Source organism: Protomyctophum bolini (assembly GCF_963924005.1).
Source record: "Protomyctophum bolini genome assembly, chromosome: 11".
Classification (NCBI taxonomy): domain Eukaryota; kingdom Metazoa; phylum Chordata; class Actinopteri; order Myctophiformes; family Myctophidae; genus Protomyctophum; species Protomyctophum bolini.
Window position 1 is genome coordinate 1,488,389 of NC_137872.1, and position 21,273 is coordinate 1,509,661.

Sequence of the window (21,273 nt, forward strand, 5' to 3'; positions counted from 1 at the left end):
TGGAGGAGGGGAGTATGAATGGAAAACGTTGGACCAAAATGTTTCAGGGAAGGTGGAGTGATAGCTACAGCCAGGGTATATCTATAGTAATACAACAATACAATCTAAATCACATTTTGCAGATCCGGGGCTTAGAGTTATACAATCCTTACCCAACTCCATGGGAACAATAACACTGCAGCACGACCGGAAGCTGTATGCGGACTTATATAGGAGGGGCTCCTCTCTGGCACCAGGCTTTTCGCACGCGCGCTAATTATTTACACACAGAGTGTACTGTGACTGTCTGTACTGTAACTGTACAGTCAATGAACTTGTGGTATGAGTTGGCACATCCAGAGTGGTGGTGGGCACTGCTGCGAGTGAAACTTCACAAGATCAAACAAGAGCACTGAGTCATGGCGGCGCAAACCCGTGCCCTCGTTTCAGGCAAGTGGCTTGCTGATGCGATTAAAAACAATCTTACCACCGGACCCAAACTCCGAGTTCTCGACACCTCTTGGTATCTGCCCAAACTGAAACGGGACGCCAAGGCGGAATTTGTGCAAAATCACATAGCGGGCGCTTCGTTCTTCGATATTGACGAATGCTCCGATAAGAACTCTCCGTTTGATCACATGCTCCCAACTGCAAAACACTTTGCGGAATACGTCGGTGACCTGGGCATCGGCGACGACACGCACGTAGTCGTGTATGACACCAGCGACTTTGGGTCGTACAGTGCGCCCCGCGTGTGGTGGATGTTTCGACTTTTTGGACACGATCTGGTTTCGGTCCTGGACGGCGGCATGAAGAACTGGCTGGCCGACGGCCATCCGCTGACGTCAGAATACACCGAGCCGGGGCGCAGAGAGTTCAAGGCCAGCGTCAACAACCTGTCCTGGGTCAAGACCTATGAACACGTCCTGGACAACGTCCAGGCCAAACGGGTTCAAGTTGTGGACGCCAGGTCTGCTGGCAGATTCAGGGGAACTGAGCCAGAGCCTAGAGATGGTAATTAAAATCAACTAAATTGAATGATTGAATAATCACAAATATTATGGTTATTTATTATAAACCATAGGGTCCCCATGCTAAATGATAGTTTGGAACTTATATGGGTCTGTGTGACTGTAACTCTGAGAGTGTACGAATGACACACTTTGTACACTCTCAGAGTTAAATTAACATTGATTTAAGTTATACATTGGGGTCTCAGAGATAGAAATGACATTAAATGGGGGTTCGTAGACTAATGCATGTCCTTGACATTAAATGGGTTGAGAATCACTGCTAGAGCTGTAAACATCTTTTCAAATGGGGGTCCGCAGGTTATAATTGGTGTCAATCTGGGGGTCCTTGACATGAACAAGTTTGGGAATCACTGATATAAACACTCACAAGTTATGACATTTATATATGAAGTATCTCTGCTTCACTCTCTCTATCTCTCTGAGAGAGGCAGCGGTGGCCGAACGGTTTGCGGAGCGGTCTTGATATCGGAAGGTCACTAGTTCGTATCCCCGGACCGGCACGTTAAAATTACCACCGCTGAAGTGCCCTTGGACAAGGCATTGAACCCTACCATGAATTGAAATGTTCTATGAGCAGGGCCTGGCTGTAAACAAGTTCTTGAGCTTAGTCCAGTTACCCTGGGTAAACATGGTACCTTTCCTTTCCTTAGTCCAGTTACCCTGGGTAAACATGGTACCTTTCCTTTCCTTAGTCCAGTTACCCTGGGTAAACATAGTACCTTTCCTTTCCTTAGTCCAGTTACCCTGGGTAAACATAGTACCTTTCCTTTCCTTAGTCCAGTTACCCTGGGTAAAACATAGTACCTTTCCTTTCCTTAGTCCAGTTACCCTGGGTAAACATAGTACCTTTCCTTTCCTTAGTCCAGTTACCCTGGGTAAACATAGTACCTTTCCTTTCCTTAGTCCAGTTACCCTGGGTAAACATGGTACCTTTCCTTTCTTTCCTCTCTCTCACCAGACACACGACCAGGCCATTTCCCAGGTGCTCTAAGCATGCCCTTCACCACATTCATGGATCCATCCGGGAAGGAGCTGGGCCTAGAGGACCTCTCCAGACTATTCAAGGAGGCAGGCGTGGACCTTGAGCGGCCGTTCTGGACCAGCTGTGGTTCGGGCGTCACGGCGTGCCACGTTGTCCTGGCTGCTCACCTGCTCGGGTATCCCGGAGTGTGCGTGTACGACGGCTCGTGGGCCGAGTGGTTTAAACGGGCGTCTCCAGACCTCGTCGTCTCAGAAGGGAAGCCGGTGTGAATGCGGAAGAGGAGAGGGAAAGAATACTGCTGGGCTGGACATGGCTAAACAACATGCCACGTTTGTTGCCAGTGTGGGATTCAGATTATTTAAAGACTTGTCACATGTGTTTCTGCAGTGCAACGCAGACTGTATACATCAGACTGTGCTACAAGTGGAATATAAAAAAATATAATGGGTAATAAATAATACTGTAATACAATTAAGGTAGTACTGGTAGTACTAGTAGTAATCAATAATACTTCATAACTTGAAAGGTAAAGAATTTAACATACAATAATTACACACAAATAACTCATAAGACTCATTGTTACTGGTAGTAAAGTAACAAACTAAAACACTGTTTCACTCATTCACTCATTCAACATTTTTTAAACAAAACTAAAAAGTCTCACAGAATAAGCCCAATCTCTCATGGACTCTGATTGTCTGCACCTTGGCTATACTAGTAAAAGTGCCTGTTTCTATATGATTAAAATAAGTTACAATAAACTACTTGAGGTATTGTGTTTCGTTATTCTCACATTGAATGTAATTCCTCATCTTTTCCATGAATGCAATATGATATTTGCATAGAGGTAACTAACCAGTCTTGTGTATAATACATTAACCAGGAGAGTAAATGTTTAGCTTTGTTGTGAGGGCAGTAGCAACTTAAGCAACCAGTAGTCCAAATTCAGTTATTATATATTTGGGGCAGCCAGTGACCTATTAAAGGGTTAGAAGAGCACCCTTGTTGCCGAAAGGTTGCCGGTTTGATTCCCCGGACAGGCATGGGAAAATCTGGTCACTGAATCCCAAACTGCTCCAGTGGAGCTGCTTAGTGGCCAACAGTATATGATACTGGTTGTACTGGTCAGCTCCCAGGCTTTAATGTGTGTGTGTCTGTGTGTTTCTATACAGTGCAGTGTGTTGCTGCACTTGTGCTGAGCTACCACCCTGGGTAAATTAAATATTTCAATAGGTTTAGTAGTGAATCAGTGATGAATTCCTGTTCTGTTCTTTAGCTACATGGAAGTGTCTATTTGTATGTCTCTAAATGTTTTGATGAATTGAACAATGTGGACCCTGTTGTAAACAAGTGTAATGCTTAATTGGGTCGTCCACTCACAGTTGAACAGTCTTTGAATTGAGTTTGTGCTTGAAATGTACTGTAATTCTGCAAACTGTTAATACATATTTCAATCAATCAATCAATCAATGGCTTACCATAAAAAGGTATAAATGTAACCTGGTGTATAGGCATTATTTGAAGGGCTTAACTGATCTGAGAACAGTTTGCCACTGAATTCAGTTCCGTGCTGCTTATTATTATACATTAACATTTTACAATAACACCTAATTGTATGCATATATAGTGGCTCAACTTTCATCAATATCCAATGACTGACATACTTGTTCAGAATTCAAGATATCCAACTTCCATGTCTGGTGTTTTTTAAAACGTTTGAAGTTAAGATATAAAAGTGGGTCCACACAATCACTTTGTATGTTTATGTAATAACAATACGTCACTACTGTGGAAAAACCTTGACGCGTATTCTACTTGGACGGATGACTGACAGCAGAACATTTTAGGGTGCTGACGCAGAGCAAATCCAAAACCAGTTTAATCCGGTTCCGATGCCAGTTTTAGGGGGTCTGGCAAGATGCCTGATTTTCAACAGTGAACATTATTTTATTTTAGGATTCGTAATAATGTGACGGCGATACGTTCAGCTGATATTGTTTTGTATGTCTGATACTGTGGATCAAGCAGGGAGTACGGACATAGACTGTTATTTCAAAAATGGAGAATAAAGGGATCCATTTTGAATGTGTCTTCGCTGAAATTCGCACCTATTAACTGCATGCCGTACACCTTTGTCCTGGCATGGTCTCAGAGATAGAAATGACATTAAATGGGGGGTTCGTAGACTAATGCATGTCCTTGACATTAAATGGGTTGAGAATCACTGCTAGAGCTGTAAACATCTTTTCAAATGGGGGTCCGCAGGTTATAATTGGTGTCAAGTTGGGAGTCCTTGACATGAACAAGTTTTGGAATCACTGATATAAACACTCACAAGTTATGACATTTATATATGAAGTATCTCTGCTTCACTCTCTCTATCTCTCTCTGAGAGAGGCAGCGGTGGCCGAACGGTTTGCGGAGCGGTCTTGATATCGGAAGGTCGCTAGTTCGTATCCCCGGACCGGCACGTTAAAATGACCACCGCTGAAGTGCCCTTGAGCAAGGCATTGAACCCCTACCATGAAATGTTCTATGAGCAGGGCCTGGCTGTAAACAAGTTCTTGAGCTTAGTCCAGTTACCCTGGGTAAACAATAGTACCTTTCCTTTCCTTAGTCCAGTTACCCTGGGTAAACATGGTACCTTTCCTTTCCTTAGTCCAGTTACCCTGGGTAAACATAGTACCTTTCCTTTCCTTAGTCCAGTTACCCTGGGTAAACATGGTACCTTTCCTTTCCTTAGTCCAGTTACCCTGGGTAAACATAGTACCTTTCCTTTCCTTAGTCCAGTTACCCTGGGTAAACATAGTACCTTTCCTTTCCTTAGTCCAGTTACCCTGGGTAAACATAGTACCTTTCCTTTCCTTAGTCCAGTTACCCTGGGTAAACATAGTACCTTTCCTTTCCTTAGTCCAGTTACCCTGGGTAAACATAGTACCTTTCCTTTCCTTAGTCCAGTTACCCTGGGTAAACATGGTACCTTTCCTTTCTTTCCTCTCTCTCACCAGACACACGACCAGGCCATTTCCCAGGTGCTCTAAGCATGCCCTTCACCACATTCATGGATCCATCCGGGAAGGAGCTGGGCCTAGAGGACCTCTCCAGACTATTTAAGGAGGCAGGCGTGGATCTTGAGCGGCCGTTCTGGACCAGCTGTGGTTCTGGGGTCACGGCGTGCCACGTTGTCCTGGCTGCTCACCTGCTCGGGTATCCCGGAGTGTGCGTGTACGACGGCTCCTGGGCCGAGTGGTTTAAACGGGCGTCTCCAGACCTCGTCGTCTCGGAAGGCGAGGGGAAGCCGGTGTGAATGCGGAAGAGGAGAGGGGAGAAGAATACTGCTGGGCTGGACATGGCTAAACAATAAACATGCCACGTTTGTTGCCAGTGTGGGATTCGGATTATTTAAAGACTTGTCACATGTGTTTCTGCAGTGCAACGCAGACTGTATACATCAGACTGTGCTACAAGTGGAATATAAAAAAATATAATGGGTAATAAATAATACTGTAATACAATTAAGGTAGTTCTAGTAATCAATAATACTTCATAGTGTTGAAAGGTAAAGAATTTAACATACAATAATTACACACAAATAACTCATAAGACTCATTGTTACTGGTAGTAAAGTAACAAACTAAAACACTGTTTCACTCATTCACTCATTCAACATTTTTTAAACAAAACTAAAAAGTCTCACAGAATAAGCCCAATTATCTCATGGACTCTGATTGTCTGCACCTTGGCTATACTAGTAAAAGTGCCTGTTTCTATATGATTAAAATAAGTTACAATAAACTACTTGAGGTATTGTGTTTCGTTATTCTCACATTGAATGTAATTCCTCGTCTTTTCTATGAATGAAAATATGACATTTGCATAGAGGTAACTAACCAGTCTTGTGTATAATACATTAACCAGAAGAGTAAATGTTTAGCTTTGTTGTGAGGGCAGTAGCAACTTAAGCAACCAGTAGTCCAAATTCAGTTATTATATATTTGGGGCAGCCAGTGACCTATTAAAGGGTTAGAAAAGAACCCTTGTTGCCGAAAGGTTGCCGGTTTGATTCCCCGGACAGGCAGGAAAAATCTGGGCACTGAACACTCCAGTGGAGCTGCTTAGTGGCCAACAGTATATGTTACTGGTTGTACTGGTCAGCTCCCAGGCTTTAATGTGTGTGTGTGTGTGTCTGTGTGTTGCTGCACTTGTGCTCAGCTACCAGCCTACCACCCTGGGTAAATAAAATATTTCAATAGGCTTAGTAGTGATGAATTCCTGTTCTGTTCTTTAGCTACATAGAAGTGTCTATTTGTATGTCTCTAAATGTTTTGATGAATTGAACAACGTGGACCCTGTTGTAAACAAGTGTTAAATGCTTAATTGGGTCGTCCACTCACAGTTAACAGTCTCTGAATTGAGTTTGTGCTTGAAATGTACTGTAATTCTGCAAACTGTTAATAAATATTTCAATCAATCAATCAATCAATGGCTTACCATAAAAAGGTATAAATGTAACCGGGTGTATAGGCATTATTTGAAGGGCTTAACTGATCTGAGAACAGTTTGCCACTGAATTCAGTTCAGTGCTGCTTATTATACATTTACAATAACACCCAATAACAAGTGGCTCAACTTTCATCAATGTATCCAATGACTGACATACTTGTTCAGAATTCAAGATATCCAACTTCCATGTCTGGTGTTTTTAAAAACGTTTGAAGTTAAGATATAAAAGTGGGTCCACACAATCACTTTGTATGTTTATGTAATAACAATACGTCACTACTGTGGAAAAACCTTGACGCGTATTCTACTTGGACGGATGACTGACAGCAGAACATTTTAGGGTGCTGACGCAGAGCAAATCCAAAACCAGTTTAATCCGGTTCCGATGCCAGTTTTAGGGGGTCTGGCAACATGCCTGATTTTCAACAGTGAACATTATTTTATTTTAGGATTCGTAATAATGTGATGGCGATACGTTCAGCTGATATTGTTTTGTATGTCTGATACTGTGGATCAAGCAGGGAGTACGGACATAGACTGTTATTTCAAAAATGGAGAATAAAGGGATCCATTTTGAATGTGTCTTCGCTGAAATTCGCACCTATTAACTGCATGCCGTACACCTCACCTCACATCATCCCGAATAGGCGAGGACGTGTTATGGTTAGTTGCTATTGTCCACCATGGGGGGTTAATTATTCACTTCGCTTTCATTTCTACTATTTGGTCACCTATTGGTTACAGTGCAATCACAGTGACTGTAATGACAATGGCGTGTATTATATTACAGTATAAGGGGGTAGGCCTATGTCGAGATTATGTCACCTTTTTGGGGCGTCATCAAAGAAGTAAGCGACATAAACTGTCATAAATGGCTTTGATAGCCGAAACGCCACAACAAAGATGGCCGTCAACACTTGACACTTATAAAGCTGTCCGCAGAAATGCCTGAAGGTCCTGAGGAAATAAACAAATTGGGGTCCTTCTTTCGGTTCGATATGCTAACAGGCAGAGCGGTATTGGACTCGCATTGTTTTATACAAAGTGCGGTAGATTGTAACAAATACAACCAAATATCCATACATTTTAGCCTCGAAATAAATGTATTTTTTTAATTGTTCGTTCACTCACGTCACAATTGGACTAGTAGTAGGTTTGTTTTGATCATCAAACGGGTGTTTTTTCCGTTGGGTTGTCCGCTGTTAGCATTAGCAAATAACGCTAGCGAGACAAACGAGCTAGCGTGTTAGCTCGTCTATAAGCCACCCCATACTCCACTCCGACCCGTTTTAACATTACCCACCGGTGTTTGACAAATTACATTTACGGTAAGTATATTTAAATAGATTTGTGTTGTACATTATTGAACGTCAGTAGTTATCCTGGATGTTTTTTGTGTGCAAACTTTTACCGTTAAAGTGTGCTTCGTAAATAAAGCAGTATAGGTTTGCGTAACGTTGCCGCCCAATAAAACACGATTTCAATTGTATTTTCTCTTGCCCAAATTAACAAAGTTAACGTTATGGTCCGGTGGAAATCACGTGTCCGCGGTTTTTTTGTTTTGTTAATATTAACGTATTAGAGTAAATGAATTGACCCCAGCGATTATCAACAGGTGGTCTTCATACGTCTTTAAACTTGATTGATTGATTATGTTATTTCGCAGAATGGGTACATTTCAAACGAGTTACAGTGGACGACACCCATTATAAAGCATTACACTTGTTTACAACGGGGTCCACCATGTTCAATTAATCAGAACGGTGCTTTTCAACCAGTGGTCCGGGGACCACCAGTGGTACTTGAGGGGGTTCCAGGTGGTCCCCAACTAAAATGAGTGTTGGTAACCATGTGGACCCTTTTAACTCTTGAGAGTGTAAAATGAAACCAAATGTGTCCATTTGGTTTCATTTACAACACAATTTGAGAATGTGAGAAGAATTGTTATTTTGATGAACGCTTGCCTGTTTATCTCCCCGTATTATGGTACCAACATCAATACAGCAAGTTGTCTGTGTCTGAGAGACTAGATCTCATCAAACGGCGGTCCGTGGCTCAAATTCCAAATAAATAATGAGCCTTGATATGAAAAAGGTTGAAAACATGCAGTAATCCTGGTCTCTAAACTGCCTCCCCCTGGCCAGCCGGGGCGCCTGATGGAGGGGAAAGGAACTGGTTGGAATAACGTGTTCCTTCCACGTGCTACGTCCAACCAGGGAAACTCCCCCCTGTCAGGTGTAAAGGAGCAACTTGAACACTCAGGCATGATGAAGGAAGCATGAGTTCAAGTCCGTTGCGCTCCCCTTGTCCCCCATATATGGGGACTAGGTTGGTGGAGGGTGTGTAGAGCCCAGGATCACATTATATGATTGACACAGGGGTGAAAATGGGTTACAAAATTGTGGGATAAAAAATATATAAAAAAAAAAGAAGAGAAAGGTTGAAAACCACTGCATCCAAACATTTAGAGACATCCAAATATACACATCTATAAAATAAAACAAATAAAACATACAGTCATGGGAGGACTTACGATTATCCCATGTACATTCTGCTCAGAATATTTAACTGTTTTGATCTTGTTTTGTTTTCCCACAAGGAGGCGTTGATGAGCAGCAATGTCTGGCATCGCTCTTAGCAGACTGTCTCAAGAACGCAAAGCCTGGAGGAAAGACCACCCCTTTGTAAGTAGTGTCTGAAGCTATATACAGTATGATGTAACTTTACTGATGCCACAATGGAAATATTCTTAATATTGTCATCATTACTAAACCAGTGGTTTTCAACCATTATTTAGTCAGCATTTGACCACCATTTGATGACATTTAGCCCCTCAGACTCGGAACAAAAGCATATTTTGTTATCGTTGACGTTGACACACAATTCCATGCTCTTGGCAAAACGTTGATCAAAATGGCAATTCTTCTACATTCTCTAATTGTGTTAGACTTCTTGTAAATAAAGTAATGCAGAAGTTAAACAATAATGTAAACCACTGGACTTAACAATAGACTATTATCGACTATTAGCAATAATGCGTTCATATGCCACTGTGACAGGACAAAAACACAGGGCACATTATCAACAATCCAATGTGCTTTTATCTGTCCCACTAATGCAGGGGTTCGTTGCTGTACCGACCAAGAACCCTGATGGCACCATGAATCTAATGAACTGGGAGTGTGCTATCCCTGGAAAGAAAGGAGTAAGTATAAGAGGCACTTGTCCTTACTCCTTAACCCATTTTGACCTGAGATCAGATTCTAAAAATGTCTTCTACATCCTGACAGTTTTCTGAAAAAGCTATGTTTCTATGTCAGTCGTTCTTTGATTTTTCAAAAATGGCAGACCTACAAGCTCGTAGCATGAGCTTGTAGATATGCTATTTTTCAATAGCTAAAGCATGACATAATGCTAAGTGGTTTGCAACCTTTTGAATGGAACTACAATTGTGGTCCGGTCTGGGCCTGTAGACAAATAGACATAAACAAAGACTGAAAACCGCTTCTGAGCTGCAAAAGGCCAGGACCACATTTTGCCACGACACACAACAGACTTAACCAGGAGAAAAACGATACCAGCCATGCTGGTGGTGCGTCTGTACCAAACGCGTTACTGCAAAGATGTACGAGTTTGTCATATTCAGCCTGATTGACATTGTGTTTATTTCATACTACTTGCACTACAATTCTTAAAGTTCAAAGTTCTCACGCATTCACTCATGTAGTGTTCTGTAAATCGTAGCCCACTCCCATCCCTCAAAAGGGCGACTGTACTACTGTGATCGTCTTTGAATTGAGCGGTGACTAATCCCACGTTTTGTTAAACAGACCCTATGGGAGGGAGGCCTGTACAAACTCAGAATGCTGTTCAAAGATGACTACCCCTCTTCGCCGCCTAAATGTGAGTTCTTCTAAATAATGGATTTTACTTTGTGTGTTGTACAAAACGGCCATAATAACCCTTCCTGAATAATGTACACTGGTTCTGTAGCTCTGTAGCCTGACTCGATCCTGAAATAGTGGTGGAATTTGTAAACTTGACATCTGGTGAAAGATAGTTTTCTATTCTGACCTCCAGAGGCATTCCACTATACTGGGTATCACTGGGAAAAGCATTACGTTACAACATGAGAATGACGCTTGTGTGTGACGCTGGACCATGTTGGAATGATTTGTTTTCAAATGTGACGTACATTGTTTTTGTAGAGTAGATAATATATTACAATGAGACGTTGACCAGTAAGTAAAAGTCTTGTGATTTACTTTTCAAAGGTTACTTATGGCCCCGCCCCCTACACACTGTAGGAGATTTAGAGTTGTCGGCGAGTCATTTATATCGTTGTGGCTTTCACACTAAACGATTGGTCGCCGACTAGGCATCGCACACTGCAAGAGTTCACCAAGATGCGATCCAGACCCGATACATACATATAGGCTACGTCATTTTGTTTTTTTTATTCAAATTCATTTTGACATATCACTCACGTGCAGGATGCCGTGATACAAGTGCGAGACCCTCTGTCTCTGTGCACGCCACACACAGTAATAGCCAGGCTACACAGACCGTCACAGGACGCCCCTCTCTCTCTGTGCACGCCACACACACACACACACAGGAATAGCCAGGCTACACAGCGAAATGTTTGTGACGGCGTGTAGCCTACGTGGGCTGCAGCGAGACAGGACGTTAAATCTTGATTTTCATGAAATAACTCTCCGTCTCTCTCTCCACACACACACACACACACACACACACACAGCGCACGTGGTCCAAAAGTTTGCTCCCGATGTGGTTTTTATCAACATTATTCAAGTGAAATGAGTTGGTTTTATAGACTATTTATTTAACAGCAACTTTGGGCTAATATAGCTTGCATGTAGGCCTACGAAACGGAACGGGGATTTACCCAAAGGAATAAAGGTTATATATTATCATCTCATCTGATCGAAACGACAGACGGTGTCGGTGAGCACAGCTGTCCTGTGCTCTCATTGGCTGTAATACAGGACAAATATCAACCCTGCTTCATGTTCAGAAAAGGTCTGGAATGGATCTGGAAGGCGTCGTTGATCACTTTCATCGGTGCTATATCTTCTCGCAGAGCCTTTCACACACAGCGAGCAAAACCTCTACGATCAAAGCCCGATCTTGCGTCCGATCGGGAGTTTTGTCGGCGAGCTCCAAAAATGGTCCCCGACAGCATAATCGGAGCAAATATATCGTGCAGTGTGTGTGTACGAGCCAGTAATGTCATTTTTATTATTAGCCAGATGTTTTCACAGGCTGGAAGGATCATCTTTATTTCAAAGTGACCCGAAAGATAAACCTAAGCTCACTTTGCAAATACTGCTGTAGGCAATCAAAACTAGATTTTTCTTTTTTTGTAAATGTTCTTTTTGTTTGTTTGTTTTTCTGACTTCTTTTCAGGCAAGTTTGAGCCACCAATATTCCATCCCAATGTGTATCCATCAGGCACCGTGTGTCTGTCTATCCTGGAGGAGGACAAGGACTGGAGGCCTGCCATCACTATCAAACAGGTGTGTGACCATCTCTCTCTCACTTAAACACATTCTGACCTGAGATCAGATTCATACGAGGTTTCCACTGGACACACACTGGTCTGATTAACCCATTCTGACCTGATATCAGATTCTGAAAAATGTCAGTCGTTCTTCGATTTTTCAAAAATAGCAGACCTACAAGCTCGTAGCGCGCCACTCGGTGGCGCGCTATGAGCTTGTAGATCTGCTATTTTTCAATAGCTAAAGCATAACATGATGCTAACACGAAAATGGGTTCCCGGTCAGAATGGGTTAAACACATTTTGGACTGGGGTCGATTAAAAAAAAAAGGCTTAAAAAAACCCATGTTTGTTGTACAGTGTTGCTCAACCTTTTTCATATCAAGGATATATATATAATTATATATACCCGCCCAGAATGGTTTAAACCCATTTTGGACGGTAACCCCTTTTGGGGTTTTTGTTATACTTTTAGCGATTGAAAAATAGCAGATCTACAAGTTCATAGCGCGGCAGCGAGTGCCGCGCTATGAACTTCTAGGTCTGTTGTAGGCCAATTACATATATTTTTTGGAAATATTGAGCATATAGAAACATAGGTATTTCAGAAAACTGTCATGATTTAGAAGACTTTTCTTTTTTAAATTGACGTCAGGCCTAAATGGGTTTTAACCACTGGCCTAATAACCACCGTATATGCTTGTAGAATAGGACAAACCCGACTAGAGTGCATATTCTGTGTGCTTTAGACCAGGGATCTGCGACCTTTTTTAAATGAAGTGCCATGTTTTTATTTTCTAGATTGTCAATGTGCCATATCAACATTTAATTAATTTTAATGACACCACACGTGAAAAATTCCAAGATATTTTGATTGTCCACAAATATGGTCTACGTTTTTCCTTTTTAAATATTTTCTTTCACGTTGTTATAATCATTAAACTCAGGACAATAACAGAGTTCAGTTTTAATGAATGTAGAATGCAGGATGTAATTTACACACAAATGTGAGGGACTTAATTTATTTGACTGCATTTTTAAATTTTTTATTTTATATTTAAAACAAAAAATACTCTCTCGCACACTTGCCAGTGTGCCAGTGATCACCCTCCTTTGTGCCAATGTTGGCACTGGTGCCTAAGGTTGCCTACCCCTGCTCTAGACGCTATTCCTGTAATCCCAGCGAGGGATTGTTTCTTTTTTTTTTTTTTTTTGTTTAGCCCCACTTCTGCCTGCTCCGGTTAGAGTTTTGAGCGTGCACACGCAATTACGCCCGCACCAAAGTGCTATTTAGGAGGCTTGCATAATTCCTGTAGTATTAACTAAAACGGTACAAACACAAAACGAGCAGAGAGACCAGAGGCCTTTACCATGGACGGCAACACGGTTGGATTTAAAGCTTGACAATGGGTTATTCAATCCTGTTGGGAGCAACAAATGCATTTGGCATAAGATAAATGTGTTCTATTTATCATATCAAGCTAAAGTGGGGCACGTCGTCAAACACATGCTTTCTTTTTTTTTTTTTCACTTAGAACAGACACAAACAAAAACTCAACTAACAAGACAATACGGGAAAGAAAAAGAAAAGAAAAAAAGGCTGCATTTTTCATATTTAAAAAAACATTCAATGAAATTCTATTGCAATATCGCTATATGCTGAGAGAAGAGATTCCACTTTTCCCACTTTTTATAGAATTTATCCTCTTGTAGTCTCAGTATGAATGTTAGTTTTTCCATAGAATATAGTTCCTCAATAATGTCCATCCATTGATCTTTCGTTGGTGGGTCCTGTTGGCACCAGCGTCGAGTGATCGCTTTTTTTACTTGATGCTAAGAGGATCTTGATTAAATATTTATCATGTGTTAGAAACTCTTCAGGGATATTTCCCAACAGTAGAAAAGAAACAGACAGAGGTATCTCAAAACACAGAATGGTCTCCAAGGTGGAGTGGATATCCTGCCAGTATTTCTGAATTTTTTAGGACAAGACCAGAAAATATGAGCGTGGCCCGCTTCCTTGTTAAACACATGCTTTCTAATTCTTTGTTTGGCCCGAAAAATTGTGTTTGTTGTCATGATTTGTCACAAGAGTTGGCTTTGTCCGCGACGTAAAAAGGTCTTTAAATAAATACTTTCTGAAATGTCTTATGAGGAAAATGAACGGGGAATCATTTCCTGGGCCCTGGTAGGGGGCGCTCTATAGCAGGACTGTGCAGGATTTTGGCCTGTGTACATTACACACATAAGGAGATGTGGTGCATTTATTGTAAAATGGATTGTTGCAGTTCCAATTTAATCCATGAGGTGGCACTGTCTCACTGTAGACTACCTTCCCTGGGCCCTACCACCTCTTCCAAAGTTAAAACTCAGAGCATGTTGTGTTTGATCTGTCGAGTTGAGTCTTTCTTACGATGATGATGTTGATGATTGCTTTATTATTGTTAAGCAGCTGATTTTAATATCACTTTGCTTGACAAAAAGAAAAGAAAGCCTAGCTCTATCTTTGACCCATTCTGACCTGAGATCAGATTCTAAAAAATGTCTTCTATTCGATTTTTCAAAAATGGCAGACCTACAAGCTCGTAGCTTGTAAATCTGCTATTTTTCAATAGCTGAAGCATGACATAATGCTAACACCAAAAGGGGCGCCCGCCCCAAAATGAGTTGAGCAGCTGCCTAATATCACTTTGCTTGACAAAAAAAAAGAGAAGAAAGCCTAGCTCTTATCTTTAAATGCCCGATCACAAGATCAACCACCTTGACCCGCTTTTGCGTGTCAAGCTAAATGTATGTTGGAAACGGAAACTCTGCTTGGTGTTGTAAGCTGAAATGGGTATGCATTTCTCTGTCTTATACAATATAAACGACTCCTTGGAAAGTCAGAATACACCAAGGACAAAGATTCATAGACAGTTATGATCATTATGATAATATGAGAAGAGACTGTACGCTTCACAGAAAAAAATCTTTTTCTAAGACTTATTTATTTTCTAAGGGCCGATTCATACTCTTATTTTAGAGCCGAATAAAAGTCGGCCTACAATGTGACGTCATTCGAGGTTCATCCTCATCTAACACGGGTCCATCTAATTTTGTTGCATTCTTGTGGTTCAAATGTATGTGTGGGAGAATCCTCAAAGGGTGTCCGTTAACAGTGAGTGTCATGTCGTCAATATGCATTTTCAGATCCTGTTGGGTATCCAGGAGTTGCTGAATGAGCCCAACATCCAAGACCCAGCACAAGCAGAGGCGTACACAATTTACTGGTCAGTGTCTGACATGGCTTTAAATGTTACATACTGTTGGAAATGCACGTGTACTAAAATTGCTATAGCAGTAATGGTTTGGTAAATCTGGAAAAGAAGCTAGCTTCTAAAAGGGATCATACTAATAGTAAGAGAAATCTATGAAAATCCGGGAACTAAATCGTTACCAAGAAATGTCTTCACCAATGTGTTTCTAAATGTGTCTAATAACATGTACTAAAAGTTTGAAATTCAACTCCTGTGGGAAATTGAGTTATTAGCATAATATGTGACCATACCCATAACATCCTATATAAGGCTAAAAAGTCCAAATGTCATCATTCTTTCAGTAGCATGTAACATATGAAACTACTGAATCAGGGGGGCAGTCAGACAGATTTTTTGTGAAGCCACTAAGGAAATGAAAGTTCATATAATGGCCTGTTGTGGCACTATCATTGGACCCAGAAAAACCCATAGCCCCATAGAAGTCCATGTATTTGGGCCCAACTTCACCTAGACTGTATTACCTTAATAAACATGGTCATGAATAGTTTTTGCTTCCAGTCACTAGTTTAAAGTCTCATTTCTAATGTCATAATATTCTTTTTGGAAAATGATGGCCCCATTTATAAAAAAAAATGACCATAAAGTCGCGCATGTTCTGAGGGGCGTGGCTACCGTTACAGTTCATGATCGGGATTCCCCACCCACTCGAGTCAAAATAAAAACCAACGAAGAAGAAGGGGGGAAGTCCCGCCTCGTTGTCTGGGCCAGCCAATGGCCAAACTGGGCTCAAACGGATCTTGAAAGATGGCGACTTACAGTGCAAGGGATTTCAGGCTTCATTTTACGTCCATGTTAGACCCGGGGAACGCTTTGTCCATATTTTTTACAGTCTATGTTCTGAATCCATTCCAAGCATTAGTTTTGCACAAAAAAACACTCCTTGGGCTAAATTAGGCCATATCCACTTAGGATGTTATGGGTATGGTCACATATTATGCTAATAACTCAATTTCCCACAGGAGTTGAATTTAAAACTTTTAGTACATGTTATTAGACACATTTAGAAACACATTGGTGAAGACATTTCTTGGTAACGATTTAGTTCCCAGATTGGTCAAATACCTGATAAAATGCCCGTACTAATTTAGCAGATTCTAAAATGCCCTTAATTGGGACATTGTTTTGTGTTTTCAGTCAGAACAGGATGGACTACGAGAAGCGGGTCCGGGCGCAGGCCAAGAAGTTTGCCCCCACATAGAGAGGAGAGAAGCTGGCCTTAAACCCGCCTGAACAGATAATGGGTAATGAGCAGAAAGAAGACAGACAGGCAGCCACCTAACGGACCACTCCAATAAGAATCCACCATTTTTCATTGTGCTATTTCACCATTTATATACAGGAGTTTACGTCAATCTGTTTTTCCCCCCAAGGATGGACAATGTATTGAAGGTCCTGTTGTTTACCCATGTTCTAGAATCACAACAAAAAGTCTGCATTTCGAAAAATCCTAAATGCTTTAAAAAAAAGGTTTTCTGATTCTAGACGTCTTTATCAGCGTGGTTACTGCTATTATAACTCTTGTATATAATGCAGCGCTCTGGCTTCACACCGACCGACCGTGAGTCTTCACAACATGCCCACCCACGGCCTCCATTCGCTGTTTAACCATAGAAATAAGAGACCACATCAAGCTCTTATTTGTATGGGGTCAAGTCGGCTTTCACACAACCAGATACTGACCATTGTGGATAGAACTATAGAAGCCCCTTCTTCTTGGCTTCTGAAAAGTTGTTTTGCTTTTTTTCCCCTTCTTCTTCTTTTTGGCACCTGGCAGGAAGGGTGGCGTTAGCACCTCGTAGGTTTTTGTAAGTGTGCTTTTGAGCGGTGTCGGGCTGTCGGCAAACCTTCTCCCTTTTTTTTTGACGTTAACGCAGATTACCCCATTCATCAGTTCATAACCTCACGTGGATTTCTTTTTTCCGGTTCAGTTAAACGTGTTTCAGACCTTTTTTTCATCGCTGCGTACAAAGTGGAAATCCAAATTCCATGTTTTATTTTCATATTTAGACAGAAACTAGAAGATACAGATGATTTAATAAAAAAAAAGAAGAAAAAAAATCTAACTTCACATTTAAACAAGCCTCCGAACTCCTCAACTGTACTTTTATGTAGGCATATGGGAATGAATGACTGGCTGTGGCTCTTAGGTTTGCTCTTAGGTTATTCTTTACCAGATATCTTTTCTCTTCTACTACCAGATCAGTCTTTCTTCTTAACAATATCTGCTTTGCTGGGAACATTTTTGAAAGTGGCTCATGGAAGCCCACCAGCCACTGGCCCACGAATGAAAACAAACTTCATGTAATGTCCTGCCTTGTTTATTATGTTCGATATAAACTATTCCCATCCCATACCTCACTCATTCACACACACACACACACACACACACACACACACACACACACACACACACACACACACGCCGATCATATGTGATGCACAATTCTACTATTGTGTAAAATGCAGTTTAAGGACATTCGGATACGATGTTTTTGTTGTTAGCGGATTCGAATGCCATCGATGCTTTGAAAGGGACAATATCACATTAAATCGGAGCATTCAATGCTCCAGTAGACGCGTCTACTGACCAACCGTTTCCAGGGCGAGACGTTATATCGTGACGTTTTGGATAAATTCAGCAGGGCTGCGTTCTGCATCAATGGCATTCGAAACGGGTGAATTTTGCTCTGTATCCTGATGTAAACATTGATCCTAAGAAGGACCCAGGCGATGCAATGTCTTCCCAAGATATTTAAAGTGACTAAAGAAAAGGGAAAAGATCAGTTTGGAGAAGCACTTAAAAATACCCTTTTTTTTTTTTTTTTTAAGGGCAATACCAACTTGTTTCGACGCGTGGATTCTTTGTTACTTTGATTAGATTTAATTCCGTAAAACGGTTTTGATCTTTTTTTCTGTTTGCTATATCGGCCTATATATATCTTAAAGAGCTGAAAAGCACTACAAATGTATCACAGCTCATCAAAATGCTATTCTGAGGCTGGTCTTCCGTTGTGCCATAATCCAGACATTTAAGTCCCATATGCATGTATTCATGGTGGATATGACTATATGGCACATTATTGGCCCAAATTATGAAATCTGACCATAAGAGCATTTAGATTCCCCCCCCCCCCCTGTGAACTGTATAAAGGTTGACTTGGAGATGTTGAGAGGCACCAGATGCCAATAACAATTCTGAATAGGCTGATATATTATAATAGAAACTGATGCTGAAATATACCACTTTTTTTAAAGAATTAAATCCTATCGAAGGAATTGTGACAAAGGATTTTTGACGCATGTCAAAGAAAGCCTGGTATGGTCCTGTTAGTAAATGAGGGATTAGCAATGTTATTGGGACCACACACACACACACACACACACCCACACTGTACAATATCATCCATATTGGCACCCCAGACAACATGTATAGCTTAGCTCGTAGTAAAAAGCATTCATTGTGATTTGTCTTGGGTCGTTCTGTGTGGCGTGGTCAAGGGTGGATCTTACCAGTTCCCTTAACCCATTCTGAACGGGAACCCGTTTTGGTGTTGGCATCATGTTATGCTTTAGCTATTTAAAAATAGCAGATCTACAAGCTCATAGCGCGCCACCGAGTGGCGCGCTACGAGCTTGTAGGTCTGCTATTTTTGATAAATCGAAGAACGTCTGACATTTTTTAGAATCTGATCTCAGGTCAGAATGGGTTAATCAGACTCGGTGTGTGTGTCCAGTGGAAACCTCGTATGAATCTGATCTCGGGTCAGAATGGGTTAAAGATGTTTGTCCTTTCTGCCAAACCATGACTGGGTCCAAATCTTGCTCTTATTATATTTTTTTCTTCTCAATTTTCTTGCATTCGCACAATGTTGTAGATTGAATTCAACTCTCACAGTGATTACCAACATTTTACTTCTCCCCCCCCCCCCCCCCCCCCCCCCTTTGCATACTATACCATGTAATATGCACATACTAAGTTGGCCAAAGACAAAAGTACAATGGAACAAAAAAATAATCATGGGTGCCACGAAGTGTTTGAAAGACTTTTTTGTCTTTCACAGTTACAGTATATAATTTGAGGGGGAGGCAACATTGTTACAAATGTCAACAACAACAAAAAAAACGTTACAGAATTGGGCTCAACAAACCAGAATTTAGTTTTTTTTTTATATATATATATATATATATAATTAATGATGTACATAGCCTTTCACCTCTTTTCATCCATTCAGTTATATATCATTCAGCAGCGTTTACAAAATGATACACAGGCCTTTAAGCTCTTATTAATTAAATGTCAGCAATTGCACATTATTATGGCAATGATGAAACAATTTTGGCTGAAGGATCCTCATTGGAATGGCCCCCTGCCCTTGACCAGCGAGGGCACCTCTATGTACATAATATAAATACTGAAAAAAAATTGGTGAAGTTATGTTTTATATTGTTTTAGCCAGTTGACATTTGTGTGTGGTATTAAAAGCAATGAACACAATAAATGTAATAAAATTGTGAAATAAAGTTGAATAAAAGAATTAAAAATGTGCGTTGGTGGATTCTGCTAGCCTACTCTGTAGGGCCTTTTTTTTCTTTTATCTGGTAAAGATGCCCCCTGGTGGTGTGTGGTAGGAGTGTAGGGTTGTACCCCTATGGTTGTACCGCGTCTAGGACACGTGCTGCGACTGTTCTGTAGATAGAATTGTCTAGATAAAGAAAACTGACCACCATGCACTGACGAGGCTGACTTTCTCCATCGCCTACTATCGTTTGTCCAGGACGGTATAGATAGAGGCTGAGCTCTGCGTAATGAATGAATCATTAATCTCATTTGTCCAACAGTGTTGGGTCGAGTTTCACTGCAGGCACAACGGGTTCTTCAAACGGGCTCGTTTATATCCTGCCACAGATGGGTAAGTGAAGTGCATCTTCTGGACTGGACCGAATATTTGCCAATTATAAAGTTGGACTGATTTAAGTGATTACTGATTATATAGGCACGTTTTGACAGCTTTGTACTAAATCTCTCTTTTTTTTGTGGAGGAATGACGTTTACGTTTGTAGCTTTGTTTTGAGATATCTGAATTTCAGGTGATCACCGTTCACCACCAAGTTACCCAGAAACGTCTAAAATGTGGATCATTATAAGTTATTTTGCGTTTAAATACCGAACCTGCGGCAGTGCATGATGCAATTGCAATCTGGTTATGTTTGTGGTGATGATAATCAATTGGCAACTCTTCAAACATGGTGAAATGTGAGTTATCACCAGTTATGTGACAAGCCTAAAAAAAACCATGATTTCGAAACACTATCCGAAACCTGCTCTTTTCTGTGTGGTGTACGTCACGTGCATTCGATAGAATTTTAACACCTTTCCAGTTTCCGTCACTTTAATAGATCATAACACGCTTTCCTCTCGCTTCTCTTGCGGTTGAAGTATGGCTACACCCTCCTCCCCCCAGCTGGCCCTGCAGGGCCAACAAGAGACCAAACCAACACTGGTTAGTGCCCTAAAAAAGTTATTGCAGATTGTCTTAAGTCGGGTTAAAAGGCCTATAAAACAAAGTTGTGTTATGTTTACTGACTGTGTTTTACTGCTGCTGCTATAATCTGACAGTCCTGTATGTATGTCTTGTTGTTGTGCATCTTGTCTGTTGTAGGTGATGAAGGTAGAATGTCCCACAGTGCCTCCCCTCTCTCTGCCTCACTATACTGAAGTGGAATCCAGCCTCACGGCCCCACACGACAGCTACCACAGCTTGGGCCACTGTCTTCGAAACAACACATTTCCAGGTTTACTATATCTTATTGTATATAAGCTTTTAAATCAGCCATGATTAATAATGATGATGTGTCCTGCTGTCCCAAAAGAAGAGCTGAGGGCTCCATTGAATAACAGAAATGTGGCAGCTTTGTTGACTGGAAGAAGTGATC

General features: G+C 41.2%; 2 protein-coding genes across 3 annotated transcripts; both read left to right on the forward strand.

Moving 5' to 3' along the window:
- The first annotated feature begins 205 nt into the window (after nucleotides 1–205).
- On the forward strand, nucleotides 206–2,759 carry mpst (mercaptopyruvate sulfurtransferase). The gene is made up of 2 exons (XM_080775665.1): nucleotides 206–993; nucleotides 1,972–2,759. The coding sequence occupies exons 1-2, from the start codon at nucleotides 399–401 to the stop codon at nucleotides 2,262–2,264; spliced, it is 888 nt and encodes a 295-aa protein (XP_080631791.1). The 5' UTR covers nucleotides 206–398; the 3' UTR covers nucleotides 2,265–2,759.
- A 4,732-nt stretch (nucleotides 2,760–7,491) lies between these two features.
- LOC308324732 (SUMO-conjugating enzyme UBC9-like) lies at nucleotides 7,492–19,885 on the forward strand. 2 transcript variants are annotated; one of them, XR_013964962.1, is made up of 8 exons: nucleotides 7,492–7,826; nucleotides 9,098–9,182; nucleotides 9,620–9,703; nucleotides 10,329–10,401; nucleotides 11,929–12,038; nucleotides 15,212–15,291; nucleotides 16,474–18,900; nucleotides 18,972–19,885. XR_013964962.1 is itself a non-coding variant. In XM_080776974.1 (7 exons), exons 2-7 carry the CDS (start codon nucleotides 9,117–9,119, stop codon nucleotides 16,535–16,537), a joined length of 477 nt encoding a protein of 158 aa, XP_080633100.1. In that variant the 5' UTR covers nucleotides 7,492–7,826; nucleotides 9,098–9,116; the 3' UTR covers nucleotides 16,538–19,885. The 2 variants fall into 2 exon arrangements, 1 of the variants encoding a protein (XP_080633100.1); XM_080776974.1 differs by having other exon boundaries at nucleotides 16,474–19,885.
- Nucleotides 19,886–21,273: the final 1,388 nt, after the last annotated feature.

Coding starts and splice junctions, on each gene's coding strand:
- mpst (XM_080775665.1), top strand. CDS start 399: ATGGCGGCGCAAACCCGTGCCCTCGTTTCAGGCAAGTGGCTTGCTGAT. Junction 994..1,971: donor TGAGCCAGAGCCTAGAGATG/GTAATTAAAATC, acceptor CTCTCTCACCAG/ACACACGACCAGGCCATTTC.
- LOC308324732 (XM_080776974.1), top strand. CDS start 9,117: ATGTCTGGCATCGCTCTTAGCAGACTGTCTCAAGAACGCAAAGCCTGG. Junction 9,183..9,619: donor GGAGGAAAGACCACCCCTTT/GTAAGTAGTGTC, acceptor CCACTAATGCAG/GGGTTCGTTGCTGTACCGAC. Junction 15,292..16,473: donor GAGGCGTACACAATTTACTG/GTCAGTGTCTGA, acceptor TTGTGTTTTCAG/TCAGAACAGGATGGACTACG.